General features: G+C 43.0%; 1 protein-coding gene across 1 annotated transcript in view; it reads right to left on the bottom strand.

The window, feature by feature from the left end:
* The window catches only part of TFCP2L1 (transcription factor CP2 like 1), a 38,083-nt gene that overhangs the window by 15,451 nt on the left and 5,842 nt on the right, over nucleotides 1-16,790 (bottom strand). Inside the window, exons 3-6 of the mRNA XM_075093057.1 lie at nucleotides 3,572-3,648; nucleotides 1,845-1,950; nucleotides 1,462-1,568; nucleotides 718-870 (exon numbers count right to left, since the gene is read on the bottom strand). Of these exons, the coding sequence (XP_074949158.1) occupies nucleotides 718-870; nucleotides 1,462-1,568; nucleotides 1,845-1,950; nucleotides 3,572-3,648 (443 nt within the window). The remainder of the gene's footprint in view (nucleotides 1-717; nucleotides 871-1,461; nucleotides 1,569-1,844; nucleotides 1,951-3,571; nucleotides 3,649-16,790) is intronic.

Here is a 16,790-nt window from a genome sequence, read left to right as displayed (position 1 = left end):
CTCCTCCAGGTAGCATGGAGAGGAACTCTGCTGCAACCAGCAAAGGGTATTTAAGATCCCCAAGTTATACTCTCACTGTTCATGGAGGATTGAATCAAAGAAACTGGAGATGCTGTCTTGATTGCCTAGGAGCACCAAAATACAGTGGATATCCTGAATAGCAATCAGTAGAATATGTTGACTCAAAATGACTTAAACCAGTAGCCTCAATGTCCCCGAGAAGGTGGACCATATTTTGTACAGTTTGCAATACACATCATCTTACAGACACAAACTAGTGAGGGGCAATGCCTTCTAGCGGGCACTTGTCTATATTCCACAGAAATTTATTTTGTGCATTGATGCCTCTTTAGTGGGTTTTCATTCCAACCAGTTGTGGTTTGAGTTGTTGGGGGGTTTATTATCATCATCATTATTATTATTGTTACGTCCACACAGCAGAGATCTCAGTATTATATAGTGTTCAAGGCACAATGGACTGGCATAAGTCTTAGTGCAGCACTTGGGTCATCTGAATTTAACTAGAATTGCTGTGTAGCTGCTCAGGACTTATGTCACTTTGTGTGCAAGAGTCCTGTTTAAGATCTTAAGCGCACCCAGTTAAAAGTCTGTTGTTTTACCCCACTATTTGCATCACTCCTACACAGTTTAAAAACCATGCATGCTCCTGTGTCTTTGCCTAATTCAGTTGATGACAAAGCTAAAACTACCTCATACCTTGAACACTTTGATCTGGCAGCTGGCAGAATGCAAGTGTTCTGTGTATTCACCATTTTCATTCTGCTTAAAGGTGTCGATTTGTACCCGGAAGGGCACCCCTTTCTCTCCTCCATGTTTCCGTGGAGTAAATTCTGTGCTGATGCAATGTACCTGGCAAAACAAAAGCTGTGCTCATCTCTGGAGACAGTTGGAAGCTGTGCAAATCTGGATTTCAGACTCCCTGAACTTGCAACATGCCTGAACATGAGGGTTTGGCTCTTCCTGAGAAACTAAGAGAGGCAGAGGAGTTCAAAATGTTTTCATTTCTGTTCCTCAGGACAAAACAATTAGAAGAACAAGGAGCCCAGAGAGAAACAGGGCATCAGGAAAAGCATCCTTTTATTTAAGTAAATCCCACATACAGATTAAAAACAGATAGTTGGCATTTGGGATGAGAAACACTCATGAAAGAGGAAAGCAAACAAAACTAACAGGTTGTGAACAGTTTCCTCCAGGCAAAACTCATGCTTAGAAAGCAACATCCATCTTTTTTTAAAAAAGAAAATCCTAACTGTAGCAAATACTACTCCAAAGCTAGCAAGTAGCTACCAAGTATCCTACAAATTAATTATACATGATTGTCACTTGAGTTTGTATATTATCATTAGCATCTTTCTTCATCTCCTGGCTACCTTAGCTCTCCAAGTCTTCGTAAGATATCTCATCATTGTATTTACTAAAGGAATATCACTTCTCTCTTACCTGAATGAATGCTGAGGCTCTTTTTGATGGATCCCACAGAAATTCAACAGTGTTCAACTGGGTGGGGCTGGCCCTGGGATCCAAGATACCAACTGACAGCGGAATATCTGTAGAAGAAAACCCCTAAAATTTTAAAAATATTAAATTGAAGAGAGAAAGCATTTCCGTACAATTACAAGATGCATGTGAAAAGCCAAGCTACCAATGATATCCCTATTCGGGACCTATAGTGCTAGATCTCCTTCCCACCCAAAGACATACAGGATTCCTAGGAGAGTAGGATATAAGAAACCTAAACACACATGCAAACACACCATACATAATATGTATAGAAGCACCTTGCTTCCAAACACTGCACAGGAACCATAATGAAATAGTCTCACCTATATCAAGGATGCGGTCCCCAGGCCGACTCCACCTCCAGCCCTCAAGCTGCTGATGCTCTGTGTACTGCAGGCGTCGATCATGGAAAACTACACGAATTATGCTCTGTTAAGAAAAGATGGCATGATGAACAATGTGATCCAAAGGCCCTTCTCTTGAGATGACTTTGGTTTTCCAGTGTAGAGGCAAAACCTGATCTGTTATGTTTCTCACCCCCATTCATGAGGGGAGCAGAGGGTCTACCTAAATGACCCATCACCATGTTTATCAAATTCGTAAGGGACCCCTGAGTGAGACAGCAACACACTTTCCCCTTCACAGCACATGTCTACACAGCATAATGCAGCTCTGTATAGCTTTCTGAGATTTGGTCTGGAAGCACTATAGCAATGTCCACCTAACCTTAGGTGTCATGCCATGTAAACATCACTATACTGCCTCCACACCCAAAATAGCTCACATGGGGGTAATATTTAATTTGTCTGTACCATGTCCCGACCTCAGTATATCCCACTCTGACTAGCAAATGTGAAAGCCAGCTCACCTGTTCCTGCACCGGTGGAGCTGACATGCCCAGACACCTTGTCAGTGGGAATTCAACTGGATTCCAGCCATTAACAGCCAGTCATTGGCACTGGATTTGCCCCAGTACACTGGTAAACTGCCCCACTACACAGTTAAATGAGTGTAGAATAGGAAAGCTTCTGTAGCAGGAGGCTTTTCATGTCTAGCCTGCAATAGTGCAGCCATGACAATAACTGGAGAAAAAAGGCTGGAATAAGAACAATCTCCAGGGCAGACAAGTCCAAAGTACCCCTAATATATCCGTTTGTATACTGAGAGTGCTACACTAGCATGAGCCAATAACTCCTTACTTCCCAGTTTCTCAAGTCCATGCTCCTGCTGGGGACTTCTGTATCAAATGGGAGTGAGCATTTTTTGCCAATGAACCTGAGAAACACCCAAACCAAACCCTAGCTCTATGAAGCAAGCAAGCCACAGTGGGAAAACCTGCAAAATTGGAATCCCAATCCACATGCTTCCTGAAATGGGCCAAAAGACAAACAGGGAACTGCCTAAATTTGGACAACATTTGAAATCCAGATTGGAATCCAAATTTTGCAACTAGTCCCCAGTTCTCAAGAGAAATCCTGAGGCAGAACAGCCAAGAATTTGGAAGAGGAAGGCTAGAGGGTTGGATCCAGACCCAAGATCCAGACCCAAGTCCTTGAACTTGAATCTTTTGGGAAGGGGAAAACAACAAAAAAAGTCCCCAGAACCAAACAACCAAGTTCTGTATGTTCATAATTGCGCCCATTACCAAAGTAAACTGGAGCTATGCAGAATCTGCATGGCAGAATGATATAAACACCGGGGTCCTCCATTGGACGTGTAACAACCCAGGCGTGTTGCTGGGGTTAAGGGACACAAGTCTGCCTTTCAGTGGTTTTGACCATGTTCACCTCCGAACTTTGGGATTCCCCTGAACCCAATATCACAGTGAAACTCTGGGGTCATGATCACAAACAGAAAAAAGGTTCCCCTGAAGCCCTGTAAAGCCAAGCTGCATAGTCCCGTGAAACTAGCACTCAACAACTGCATCAGCCCTGCTCTCATTAAAAACAATGGCAAAGTATTTTCCATTGTCTCAATGTGAGCAAGGTCAGTCCTTCATTAGAATCTGTATGTAGTAGCAGGAAGAAAAGAAATCTGTATTTCTCCTTACCTTTACATATTTTGTGTTTAAATCTTGAAACTCTCCCAATTTCCTATTCTCAAGTAGACGGATTTCATAAGACTGACCTAGAGTTTAAGGAAACATTTCCAAGGTGTTTAATATGTTGTAGCAATGAGAGAGTCATGCTGGCATTTACGTGGCTAATAAAGCATACGTTTGATCAGGGAAAGCTCATTTTTGGTAACATAATGCATTTGCCCCCAGTAATCGTGTAGGCACTGAAGCACAGCAGAAATCTGAGAAGGTGGTTTGTCTTTTGGCAGCTAAAAGCTATCAGTTACGGCATCAATCATAGTCTGTCTCCCAGGGCTGCTACAGTTTTGTGGTCACCCTTCAGAAAGTCACCAAGGTGTTCAAGGCAGTTGTCCCCCTGTGCCATGTGGCTGTAACAGCTAGCACTGCCTTCATCTGTCCCTTCTGCTGAAGCAATGGTTGTGTGAAGTGATGCTGGCACAAGAAGTCTAGGCACTATTCTGCAGAGGATAGCAACTTGGGCGAAATCTCACCTTCTTCAGAGAGCAGTCAGCTCTGTAAGGTGTTTCGGTGAATCAGAAATATAAGATTTGTTCCATAAGGCCTTGAACATGGCTGCGCAGGGCATAAATACTCCTTCAGATATGTGTGTGGAAGCAGCAATAGGTATTACAGGACATGCAAGGACCAGTTCTGGGAGGTGAATTGATAATCCAGCACCCCACAACCCCCCTTAGGGTAAGGAAATTAGACAGTTTAGTAGAATTTAGCTAACTGGTTTATGAAATAACATCTCCCTCCAAAGCTAACAGTAGACAAATGAGATCGATGTTCCAATACCTTAAGCACAGAAGGCTAAGACAGCACAAAAGCTCATTGTACAGGACCAACTCAGTACAATAAACCTACAGCCAGTACAGAATCATTAGGATTAATGGAGCATATGTATACCTTATAGCTAGTATTTCTTGTTCATCTTACCATCCTCCCTTTTACTGAAAAAATGTACAAGTACGACAAGGCAGGCACCAATAAGGAGATGAGTTTGGGTTTTCTGGCTCAGTCAGTATGTCCTCAGAACCAGCTCTGCAGAAAACTGCAAAGCAGATATGTCTCCCTCTAAGCAGTTGCTACTAGCAGAGACAAAAAAAATGCTACATTTCTGAATCTGGATCTAGAAATAGAAGACTAATGACAGCAGATGTGTCAGGAGGGCACCACATTTCAGGAAGATTCTCTTCTGGGAATCCCAGATCTTCCGGTTGCCCGTGTGGGTACAGACCATATCACTAGAGCACAGGGATAATTGTGCTTATTCAGCTGGCTGGCAGGAAAGGAAAAAAAAAAAAAAAAAAAAAGGACAAGAGAGGACATATTGAAGCCCCAAATGTTTGCACAACACTCCTATTGATGTCAATAGGAGTTCTGCAAACAGGAAATGACCCTTGAATCCAGCAAGTGGCTTAGGGCATGGGGAAAGGGGAGAATAAACCATCTGAAGTACCAAATTAAGCACTGGAAACATGCATAGATCTTAACCCATCTCCTCTCGCATACGTAAACCAAAATAACAACAGTGACTTTCCTTTGACAATTGTTGGACAACAAAAGTGGATTTTGTAAACCACAGTCCTGAAATTGAGGTCTTCCACACTTAAACTCAAGAGACTTTCTAATGTTCCCACTGATACTCATTAATACTGTTTACTTGGCAATTTTTAGAGAGATGACATGTCTCCCCACATAATCAGTACTGTTGCATTAGTATAAAAAAAGATCAGGCTTACGTTCACAAAACTGGTTTTCATAGTTGTACTATGTATCTGTGTATATGTTGTACTTCTGTATCCATGTTGTATGAGCTACTTGGCTGCTTGATGGCTCAGTTCAGGCATAGATTTCACCAGCTATAGAGTGATACACTTCATTGCCTCAAACAAATTTACACAGCCAAGCATCTCTTGCACTTACAGTTCATTCACATGCAAACGTGAGGCTACTTAATCATTACAAAAAAATTAATTTAGTATTTGAGACCATGAGCGTTCAAGAGACAGTAAAATACATCTATGACTGTACTCAGATAGGGTAACAGGGAAAGAGAATTTAAGTGGCATGAGCTGTGCTGTAGAGGAAGGCAATGGTAGAACCAGAAGTACTGCCAGCCATTCAGCAATTGTCTCAGGAATGAGCAGGTTTTTGGGACGCCTTTGTGCACTGATACACTCCTCTCTGGTCAGCCTGATCTGCTTAATTGTAGTTCCAATGAGACAAAAGAAAATAATGGGCATAAAAACATCAGCCATGTTCCCTTCAAACTAGCATCAAGCGCTCAAAAACTCTGCAGTATGCATCTTCCATCCCCTGGCACAGGATAGGAACAATACTGCAACCTGGCAGATAGCAGGCACTGCACACCTCCTGACAGGAGCGATTCAGCTTGGAATCTGTTAGAAACAGATTCTGCCCAGGGGTAAAAAAGAAACTGTAGTGGAGACAGAGTTAATATTAAATGGAAAGCCAAAGAGGAAATAAAATGCTTTGATGAAAGATATATGGGTCATCTGATGTAAGCCCTGGAACTCAGTTTACGCCATGAAAAACCTCAATCAAAATGGTATTTTATGCTAACTGCTTTCCCCTTGACCTCTGAATGTTTAACTCCAGTTACTACACAGATCTGTTATCAAAACAAGACTGCTCCCAGCCAAGGTTCGTAAACATGTAGTTTCTTTCCCTTTCTGTAGAACTTTATCAGTGAGAATTTGGTCCTAATTCCTCACAATTCCTTTATAGAAAAATGTATATATATAAAAGTATTGATTTTGAAAAATTAATTCTCCCTACAACTTATTCCAGCAAATACATTGGTTTGTGACTAATGTTACCCATAATTCATTGGTATCACATGGACAGGTTTCAGATACTTGTACTTTTATAGCCCCAAGCTTCTTGGATTATATTTTTTCCTTGAAAAATACCTTCCAAACCTTGTTGACCCTACGTTTTCCACCATCACTACCAGCAAAACTCCTGAAACAGTGAACTGCAATCTCAGCCCTGCAATTATAGCAATTGCAGGGAAACAAAAAAAAACCCCAAAGAATCAGTACTTGGATGCTGGAAAACATGATTCCTTTGCAAAATAAAGCAAAAAATAGCAACCTAACCTGAAGAAAGCTGAACTCCTCCTGGTGTCAGAGAGGCAAAGAAGTCACTCAAGGCTCTGGTACACAAATCACCTATGAATACTACATCACTGACTCATCAGCACTAGCAGGCATAGACTGCAATTTTCTGCTAAAACTAAATGAGTAACAACATTCTTACTCAGGTATCTAAATCTATAAGAAATGTGGCTGCAAGTGAGACTAAATCAAACGGTATCCCCTGTTCCCAAGACAGACTGCAACTAGATAAGCCCAAAACATACAGCTGAAATACAGAGAATTCCCCTATACTGAGCTTTTCCATCTGTCTCAGATGGAAATACAGATTAATACAGGTTACACTACATCTTTCCAAGTCAGCGCTTGGTGATAAGGCTGGAGACAGGGGCAGAGGGTACCAATACTGAGACTTTGCAATGATTTGATTGAATGGTCTGACTTTGAACAGGACAGTATCTTGTCTTCAGCTGACAAGGTTTTAACATCCACAGGGCTCAGATGGAAAGAAGACCCTGAAGAAAACATCTGTGGCAATGGAGATTAGTGGCAGTTTCAGAGGGCGATATTCAACATTGCTGAATGCTAGTCTTAAACCCAGTGCTAAAGACCAGAAACTTGCTGAAACCCTTTTCCCTCCATGCTCACAACATTGGCTGTAGCTGCACCACCACAGGCAACATGGGTTCAAGATAGCTTCAAAATTGGTGACCAGCTTAGTCTCTGGTCATGTTGTAATACTGGACACATACATACAAGGGCACCTAAAGCATCTCTATCATTACCTGAAATGAATACATTTTGCAAGCAAATCCTCAGCGTGGCTGAGGCCAAAGCAGCCTCCTGCCTGCATGACCTGGTGCTCCCCTTGCACAGAGCTTGCCATAACCCTTCTTCCCTACCTCAGGCAGGGAACAGAACGGTAATAAATATTTGGAAAACCACATTAAATTCCTGAGATGCAATTTGTCTCCCAGCTTCACTGAAAGCTTCAGGGGCACCAATAAAAACCTGGGTGAGTGATGATACACTGTAATTTGTGTTTTGCACAGACATTCCCTGAGCAACAGCAAATTTATGCAATCTCTTTCTAGGCTAGAGTTTGAGCAACTCTGCATTACACACAAGAGTAGTATACAGCAAAGTAGTAACCACCCAGGTCCAGAGAGTTCCTGCTTGGTGATTCACAAAGCAATTCCATCTACCTTAAAGAGGATTTATAGACTGTTTGCTTTTTTAACTTTTATTATCTTCAGTAATTAATGCATGGTAGATGCAGGCATGACCACTTGTTTGGGGACAAAAGAACTGAAAGTCAACAATTTGCTACAGATGAAAAATAATTTAATTCAACATAGGAATGCTTTCTCACGCCCAAAAGGTACAAGCTATAGCAGTTTAACTGATTTCCATTGCTGGAATTCACTCAGCCATCAGGAATTCTAGGCAACTTCTGATTATAGAAAATTATCACTCTTTCAAGCTCAAAGATACATTTTGTTCAAAGTTTATTTGCTACACAACCACAATATCCTGCTTGCTTTTTCTTGTTTGGGTCTTACGTTTCAAGGGCCACTTGCACTACGCATTTTGAGGTTTTCTGCACAATATACTGATACGATACACAAATTCCCAATTAGGATGCTGATGTTCCAGACCAATATGACTCAGGCCTTACTTAATCTAGTCAAGCAGTCTGCTTGCCTTTCTAGCAATTAATTGAACCCTAACCTTATACTAAGCAATATCCCCAACAAAAGTCAGTGGAAAGAAAAAAAAAAAAAAACAACAAACAACAAAAAACCCCAACAACCGCAAGTCCTCTTTCTCAGAATGGATCCACACAGCACTAGACAGAACCAGCCTGGAAACTGTTTGATTATTAAGCCAAGATGGCCAATAAAAATTCCATTTAGCAACTTTATATGGACATCCTAAACAGTGCACAGATAAAGGCAAAGGAATGCTGACAGTCAAATGCAGCATGTGGGGGGAGGGCGGGGGGGAAGAAAGCATTTATCCTCCTTAACCAAAGCACATCCAGCAGGCAGGAGGATCACCTTTGGAACAGCCAGACTAAACTATTCAAGGGCATCAGGCACACACACAGATTTTTCTGACCAGAAATAATAATGAACCCACAGGGTAAACAGGCAAGAGTGGGAGAGCTGGCATCTGAATTTGCATGTTTGCCCACACCTTTTTAAGCCAGACAAAAGCAAAAATAAAACTTAGCATAAAACTTGCTGAAGTGTCCTGTGTGCAGACGTTCTGCAGGACAAGGAGCAAAAGCAGAATCCTCCCTCCCAGGCCACAAATGGCATCAGATATTCTGCAGTTGCTTACTGCAGCCTCATTTGACAAGATGCTGTAGGAGATGTTTATCCAGTGGATATTATGAATTCACCAGCTACACAGTAGGCCACCCTAAAAGCTCCCGCTATGCTATGAACATGGAAATCCTGCAAAGGAGGACCACAGGTGCACCAAGAAATGCAAAAGGAACACGAGTCATTCTGATACAGTAGCCTATCTTGCCCCACATCTCATCTTCAACACAGCACACAGTTGTAAGCACCCAGGGATGGAGCAGAGTGGACACAGCCAGCCCTTTCCTGGCCATAACTTCCCAGTTTCTGGTATTCAGTGTCCAGATCGTATACATATCAAGCTGCCCAGTCACGACCAATGCTCACAAACTTCTCTTTTGTACGATCTCCTTCTGAACTTGCTTACACTGTGGCAATAAGAACCACAATCTATACATGCCTTGCTTTAGTGTTCGCAGTCTTGCCCTTCACCTGTCTCCTGACTGTTTCCCTTTGCAGCCAAGCTACCTTAGCTCCACTGTGTTTTGGTATCCATCTGAGCCCAATACTGAGGATACCTGCCCTACTTGCCACTGCCACCAGGGTAGTAAGACTACAGGAACACAGCAGACCAATTCAACTACTAATTCTACTACCACACCATAGGGCTACACTGTCATCATGCCTCTTCCTATGTTTTTTCCTCCTTTTACAATCCGCCCACAACTCGAGGGGGTTTCTTTGTCCCCTTCTGTCTCTTTCCCTACCTCTTTCTTGTGGGAAAGCCAAACACATGCCTCTGAGCCAAGTTTGCTGGAGGAAATTTCAGTGCTCATTTACTATATGAACATCTGGTTGAGCCCTACTCTTCCCAGACTTTTGAAGATGGTCTATTTTACAGTGGTGGCACTTCATAGCTAAAAGGCACTAACAGAAACACTCCTTATTTACAGTGGTTTCCACTCAGAAAAGAGAGATGTACATTTAATTCCTCCAAGACTACAGTCTAACTTTGAACCAAGGACACAAAACCAGCTAGTAGACACAGAAACACTCCCAGCTGCTAAATTCACTCTGTACACTTGGGCTTCTCCTGCATAGACTTCATCCACTTTGTTGGACCCCACCTAACTTAAGCCATGGTATAATCTTTGACTTTTAATACAAATTAATCAGTGAAGAAATTATGGACTCCTGATGGAAAGCTGAAAAAATATCTGCCCTGTGAAAATAATGTCTTCCTGTATTTCCACTTCTCTAGCATGTACTTGAAACACCCAGGACTATCTTAGTCACATCTGCCCAGCTCAGAAAACCTCAGCCCCCTCTGCGTAAGTAAAAAATACAGGCTTTTTCTGGTTTCAACCTGTTCTAAGTCAATTTGGACAACAGGTTTTATAGCTCTGTAAGAGTAGCTTTGTGTGAAATATTTACTTGAGTTTCAGATAACTAAGAAGAATGGTCCTGGGTGAGGGTGCTGACGAGGGATGCAGAAGAGCTGAGTATGACTCCTGATTTCATCCGGCACCTCCCTCAGATGCCCTCAGGTAAATCGCTTCCTTCACAATGTTTCCGCAGTAAGAAACTGGGACAAAGCGAGTCCCACGCCCAGACCTGGCTACTCAGTTAGTGCCTACCACAGAGCAGGAGAGAAGATGTGATTGACAACCATCCCATCAAAGCAGACTGTACCTCCGACACAGGTCACAAAGGTGGCTCTGAGCTAGGACAAGAGGAATCTCACTGCTTGAGTACTTGCTGCCTAGTTTCAAGAACACATAATAAATTTTTGGTAGGAAGCAAGGGGAAAAAAAGGCATTTTTTTCCCCAGCCTCTTTAGAAAGAAGGTATCATATGTTACACCTATAAAAACAGCTACTCATGTCAAACCTACAGTGCTTCCCAAGCTGCTTATTGCTACCTAAAATGTGAACTTTTAGGACGCTACAACGTAGGGGAAGCTAATTGAAAAAATTCCATACCTTTTCAGATTGATAGGTACATTGATACAGAGCAAATGCTGCAAAAACACAAGCAAAAATTTCACTATCATAATTGCAAGAATCTCAAAGTAGATATGGATAATGGAATACAAGTAAAAAAGTTACATGGAATACAAGTAAAAAAATCTTATAGATATTCTCTTACTTCTCACTACCCTCAGAGGAACTTCTGACTACTTCCATCCTTCACATATATTGAAGGTTTATGGGAGTGGGAGAACAAAATGCAGTCTAGGGGCTTCTAGCAGGAGTTGTGCACAGGCTACAATCCAGCAAGTTCACAATCCCATTTGAATTTCATCCAGATGTTAGCAACAGAAAAAAGGATTACATAAAGAACAGAAAAGACTCTTGGTTAAAAGACAACTGAGATTCTAGCTTCCTAGGGACAACAGAAGTCAGATGCTCTACTTATGCAGAGGTGCCCTGTCATCTGAAGCAAGATTCATAGTGAGCTTAGGGATGGTGTGGTTTGGAGACAGAGTTGTTTATCCTGGGCTGCCAAGTGAAGACAGAGCTGCCAAACATATGGGGAAATTGCTGCTAGCACAATTAATGGCTTCAGCTGAGACACCAAAACGTACTCAGAACTGTCTTCAAAGTCAGGCAGGAGACAAATTCCTTCTCTGAAGATGTGCACCACAAGAACCAAAAATACCAAGTAGCCAGTCTCGGAAACAGGAAAGACAAACCAGCTTTGCTAGCCATTTTTAAGCCACCCAAACACAGGAAAAGAGTGAAAAGGGGTCAAGGAGTATGGCACCCCGCAACAATGAGGGATCGAGGATGCATAGGTGAGCAGCCACCAGGGAACACCTGATATTCACAGTCTCAGCAACTCAAAGTTGTCATTGTGCTTGTGATCTCAGGCAAGGGTGGAGCACATGTTCACACAGGAGAGGCCACCAGCAGCAGAGCTCCTTGAAATACCCAGGGCCTGGTCAGTAATGGCAGCGATTGTTAGGAAAAGATGCAGTTCTTAACATGGGACAAAGCAAAAATATACCCACAAACAGATCTATAATTAAACCAGAAGCACACCCAGGCAGAGCTGGTCACTCAGCCTTCTCTACACTTCATTTAGGCAAATAAAGAATTGTTCCCGGAAAACTACAAGCATTCAGACAGTTGTGACCCCATAAAAACTCAATTACGTGTGAGCTAACGTCAATACAAAACAGATTTTTTCATTTACTGTAAATCTCAGTGTTTAAAACTGGATCCTCTGGCTGTAGAAAGTCAGACAACCACATTTTAACTTTAGACTTTTTAAGGGAGGCAAAGGTTCTCTTTTGCCTTCTCTTGCAAGCAATTTCATTTCCTACCCAAACAATTAGCAATCAGCTTCAAGATGTCCTCTTCAGCTGCTCATTGCCCAGAGCTTTCTGCTCCTTGCTTTGGAGGAGAAACCGGGCCATGTCTGCAGTGAGCAAAGGGAGTACAACACCCAGCAGATTTTAAACACAGCACAGTTTGAAGTGTACCAGTTTATGCACATGTGTCTTGAGCCATTGCACCCGAGGGCTGAAATTTGGGGCTTTCATTTAGGCGTGACCCAGAGTCAAACTAAGTCCATCGTTAGGTTCATGAGGCATCTGTTGCTTATGCACCTCTACAGCAACACTCCCAGTATCATCATAGGTCTTCTCAGATGTTAGTGGTTTTTTCTCATGGTTTGGGGTTTTGGTTTGTTTTCTGAACTGTCTAGGACTGGCAATAAAGATGACTCCTGGAAGACACTGTTAATCAGAGATGGCCAGCCTTCCTAACCCTAACCATCTGTATACTAAAATCCTCACATGGCCAAGAACCACAAGTCACATACCACAGACCTGGAGAGCTGAACAGAGCCCAGGAAAACTTTACAGGCAGGTGACAGCCAGTTTCTCTGAAGTACCACTGGGGGACAGGGCTGGATTTGTCACACAGCCTGCTCTCAGTGACCCCCTGCCATCGACCTGAACCACCCTCTATTTGGAGCAATTTAGATCTGAGTCTCTGAGCCAACCCAACGCTGGTCATGAAACAAAGTCACAACTTGAATAGCTCACAGTCCACATGTGGTTCTGGCACTACAAGCTGATTCCCTTGGGCAATGACTTTCAGGTTTTTGTGTTTTTTGGCATTTTGTTTTCTAAAGGAATTATTTTATTTCCTCACACTTGTTAGCATTCACATCTACTGTACAGTGCTTGTTTCCTCCACATTCCTTCTGGCGCAATTGCTGGAACCACCTTCATTGCTCCCATTTCTGTCCGTGCTTGAAACTAGTTTCAACCAGCCATGGTCAAACCACACCCCATATGACTGTAGACCATGGAATACGCAACTGCATCAAGCTGTCTTGCTAAAGCAGCGGTTTGTAATATGGTTGTTGGTTGATTGTTTGTCTGAAAATCCCTATCCACAAGAGACACTGAAATAGTGCTAAAAGGCACGCTAGTTCCAAAAACGTTAGGCGATGTTTGTGCTGCAGACTTCTGGACAGTGTAGCTCTGTTGACAGATGCAATCCCTGACCAAAGGAGTAATGCCAGCAGCAGCTCCTAATGGGAGGACACACTACCTTTACCAGTTTCGTGGGCTGAAGGTGGAGTGGTGTTAAGAAACCATATTAATAAGTCTATACTTTGTCCCATCAGATGAGTAATCCTCCTGAGGACTAGTAAAGATCTCTTAATGTAGGAACTGCCCTAAGGATTAGAGAACTGAGATCGTGTTCGTTGTGGGTTAACAGGACTCTGGCTCCAGTTTCCCAAGGAATGTGGGAAGGCAGGGGGGAAGAGATCAGGAAGGACAAGTGTAATGAGTCAGTCTTTGGAAACAAAGCTAAGGATTTGACTCTAGTTACTTCATTTACAGGCTGGTTCTAGAGCTGCAGCCAGCAAGCACTCATGGTTTCAAACTGGAGCAGACAACCTTGGGAGTCTGCCACTGCTGAATGTCCCCAGGTCAACTTAACACTATAGCTCATTCCCTTATGCTCACTTGCAAATGCTTCCCATACCCTTGCTGAAAACACTGGTCTCCAGCTCAGGAGTCCTCTTAGTTTCATTCCTCACCCTTGTGGACAGCCCAGGCCAAAGGCCTCTTCCTCCTCAATGCCACTGACCATCCTTCTGGGTCTATCCAGGAAGAAACAAGGCTCATGAGAAGTCATCATGCTCCACAAGCCTGGAGTCCTCTCCTGTTTTAATGCAAGCACAGCCACTGAACGGCCTATCTTCCTAGCCCATATGAAACCCTTTCAGATCTCCTCTGAATCTCAACCAGTTCCTCTTCTCTCTCTATGCAACTATGCTATGCAACTAGACCTTCAGTTTGCTACCCAGTTCTTCCAGCTTTCCCCAACCCATAGCTGTCAGACCTGACCTTTCTTCTACCCAGTTCTATGCATGGACTATCTCCAAGCTGTTCCACTCACCAACCACCATTGAACCAGTCACATGTGGAATAAGTGTTTCAGGACAGGGAGGGGAGCAGAGCCACTTCATAGCAACAAAATGTCAGTTACTGAGTGGTGAAGGGCTCAAGCTGGGAAGGAACATCTGCACAGCAAGCGGTGAGAGTCACCCAGCAAGCAGAAAACCCCAAACCCAGTCCTCACAATTTAGGTAAATAATCACACTGGATGTGAATTGCTTTGTTGGAGCAGGGGCAGCCACTGAGCCTTTGTATCTGCCTTACTAGGCACCAGCTATGACTGAAGCTCTCACAAGTGCAGACAGGGTAGAGGGACATCCATTAATCAAGTTACCTATTTGCTAAAGTAATCCATCACAAAACTCAAGCATACAAGGAAGAAGGGAAGTTTTGTGTAACAGTGTTTGGCCAGACCTTGATAAGCACAGAAAGAGGGTAAGGTGCAAGACGTCTCCCTTTGCTTACAGTCAGCATGAGGTGATAAAGTGTAGAGATTGGTCTCAATTGCTTCATGAGATGGCTATGGCACTGCAGTTGGGTCACAGTGCTCTGGAGTCACTCACAGCATTGCAGAAGAGCTGACTATTGGCTCCAGAGACCTGGGCTGCCTCAGGGCCCTTTCCACATTCCTCCACAGGCTCATACAACATAATTCCATTAATGGAATTAATTTTCTGCCAGAGCCTTTAACTTGCACTCAGCTGTAGCTCAGACAGGTCAGTTGAGATCAGGGTGGGATTCCCTGGCTTGTGTTGAGCAGGTTAAAGAGTTGCAGCACCCTTCTATGGTTTTGGAGAAGGGATGGGAAAAACACATACACAACAGGTTCCTGCTGGGAAACTTAAGAATCAAGAGTGGTTCCCACAGAGAAGTGTTGCTGAAATTAGAAGAAAATTTGACTCAAGTACTTTTAATTTTTGATTTTAAACAGGCATACCTCCTAATTTTTATTCCAGAGTGCAATGCATGAGGAACATGCTTTTGATACATGTCACAAAAAAGACCAAATACTCTTTTATGTAGACATTCCTAAACAGAAACCTTTAAGTGAATTGGCAGGTAACCTCCCATTTCAAATTGATTCTTTGTCCTGGAATTGCAAGACAAATCCTCATCTCTTTTTAACCCCAGGTAATGTCATCACCGATATCCCACCAACAAAAATTAGACTCCCCAGGTCTGACCACAGCTGGCTGAAAAGTGTGTCCAGCATCCTCTTCTCCCCATATCTGTAGTTACCTTCAATGAACACACAAGCTTCTCACAGCAGCTCATATCCACATGGGATCAGACTCCAGTCCCTTTGTCCTAACTAGAACAGGCAAGGGATTTTGGTCTAAGGGACTTAGCATCAAGGTAGACTACATGTCAGATGAATTTACAAATAAGGTGTGCCCTTGCTACTTGAAAGAGTCAATGCTAGGAGCAAGAGTGCAGTCAATGGTGTGGACTCTGAAGCAGCCTGCTGGAGTGGAGGAGAATGGCAAGATATCATTAAAAAAAGGCAAATTCATCTACCTACAGAAAGCCTTTAATTTCAAGGGGTTTTTTCAAGAAACCCAGAGCATCTCAGTGTAAGAAGGAAGACAAGTTGCTTGGTAGCTTAAATAAATGACATAAGGATGCTCCTGAGAAGGTGGTAGGCAGATGTGAAGCTCCTGCCAAGAGGAAGAGAAAGCAGTAAGCCATTCAGCTGTCAGGAGATGCACCACCTTTTACCACCAATCACCCCAAAAACCCTCTCGGAAAAGGTGCTGTTTCCATCCACTGTGGCAAGCCAACTAAGGAGTGCCCACTTCTCCCAGCCCCTTCCCAACTCTGCCCCACTGCACAGCTCTTGCCAGCCTCATCCCTGCTTTGTTCCTCCAGGCCTGTCCAGCTTCATGCTCTCCAGGGTATATTCTGCTAGGCCACATCCTACCTTCCCCCGGAGGGATGAAAGGCAATTGCAGAAAATAAGAGAACTGGTGGTATGCCAAGGAAACAGGTCAGTACTGTGTCAAGACTGAGCAGGAGACAACTCTATGTGAGATAAGCAGGAGAAAGCCTAAAACATGGTCTATCTGAAAAGGCAGTAACAATCTTACTTTACATCGGAAAACCTAGACTGGTCTAGTCATACAGGTTTTTTTAAAAACTCATGGTGTTGTGTAAGGACTTGTAGGGGAAAAGTCAGACAAAGGTAAAAAAAAGCAGGCACCACCTTGGGTATGCTAAAATATTTGGCCATCAACTGCTTTTCACAACACAAAATATTTTACTCTGAAACAAATAATTTAGTGTTTCACAGGAAGATTAATCTCCATCACACCCTTGATATGCCCCATATCACT

This window comes from Phalacrocorax aristotelis, chromosome 5, assembly GCF_949628215.1.
Source record: "Phalacrocorax aristotelis chromosome 5, bGulAri2.1, whole genome shotgun sequence".
Taxonomy (NCBI): Eukaryota; Metazoa; Chordata; class Aves; order Suliformes; family Phalacrocoracidae; genus Phalacrocorax; species Phalacrocorax aristotelis.
Note: the sequence above shows the minus strand (reverse complement) of the source record. Positions and strands in the feature narration are given on the sequence as shown.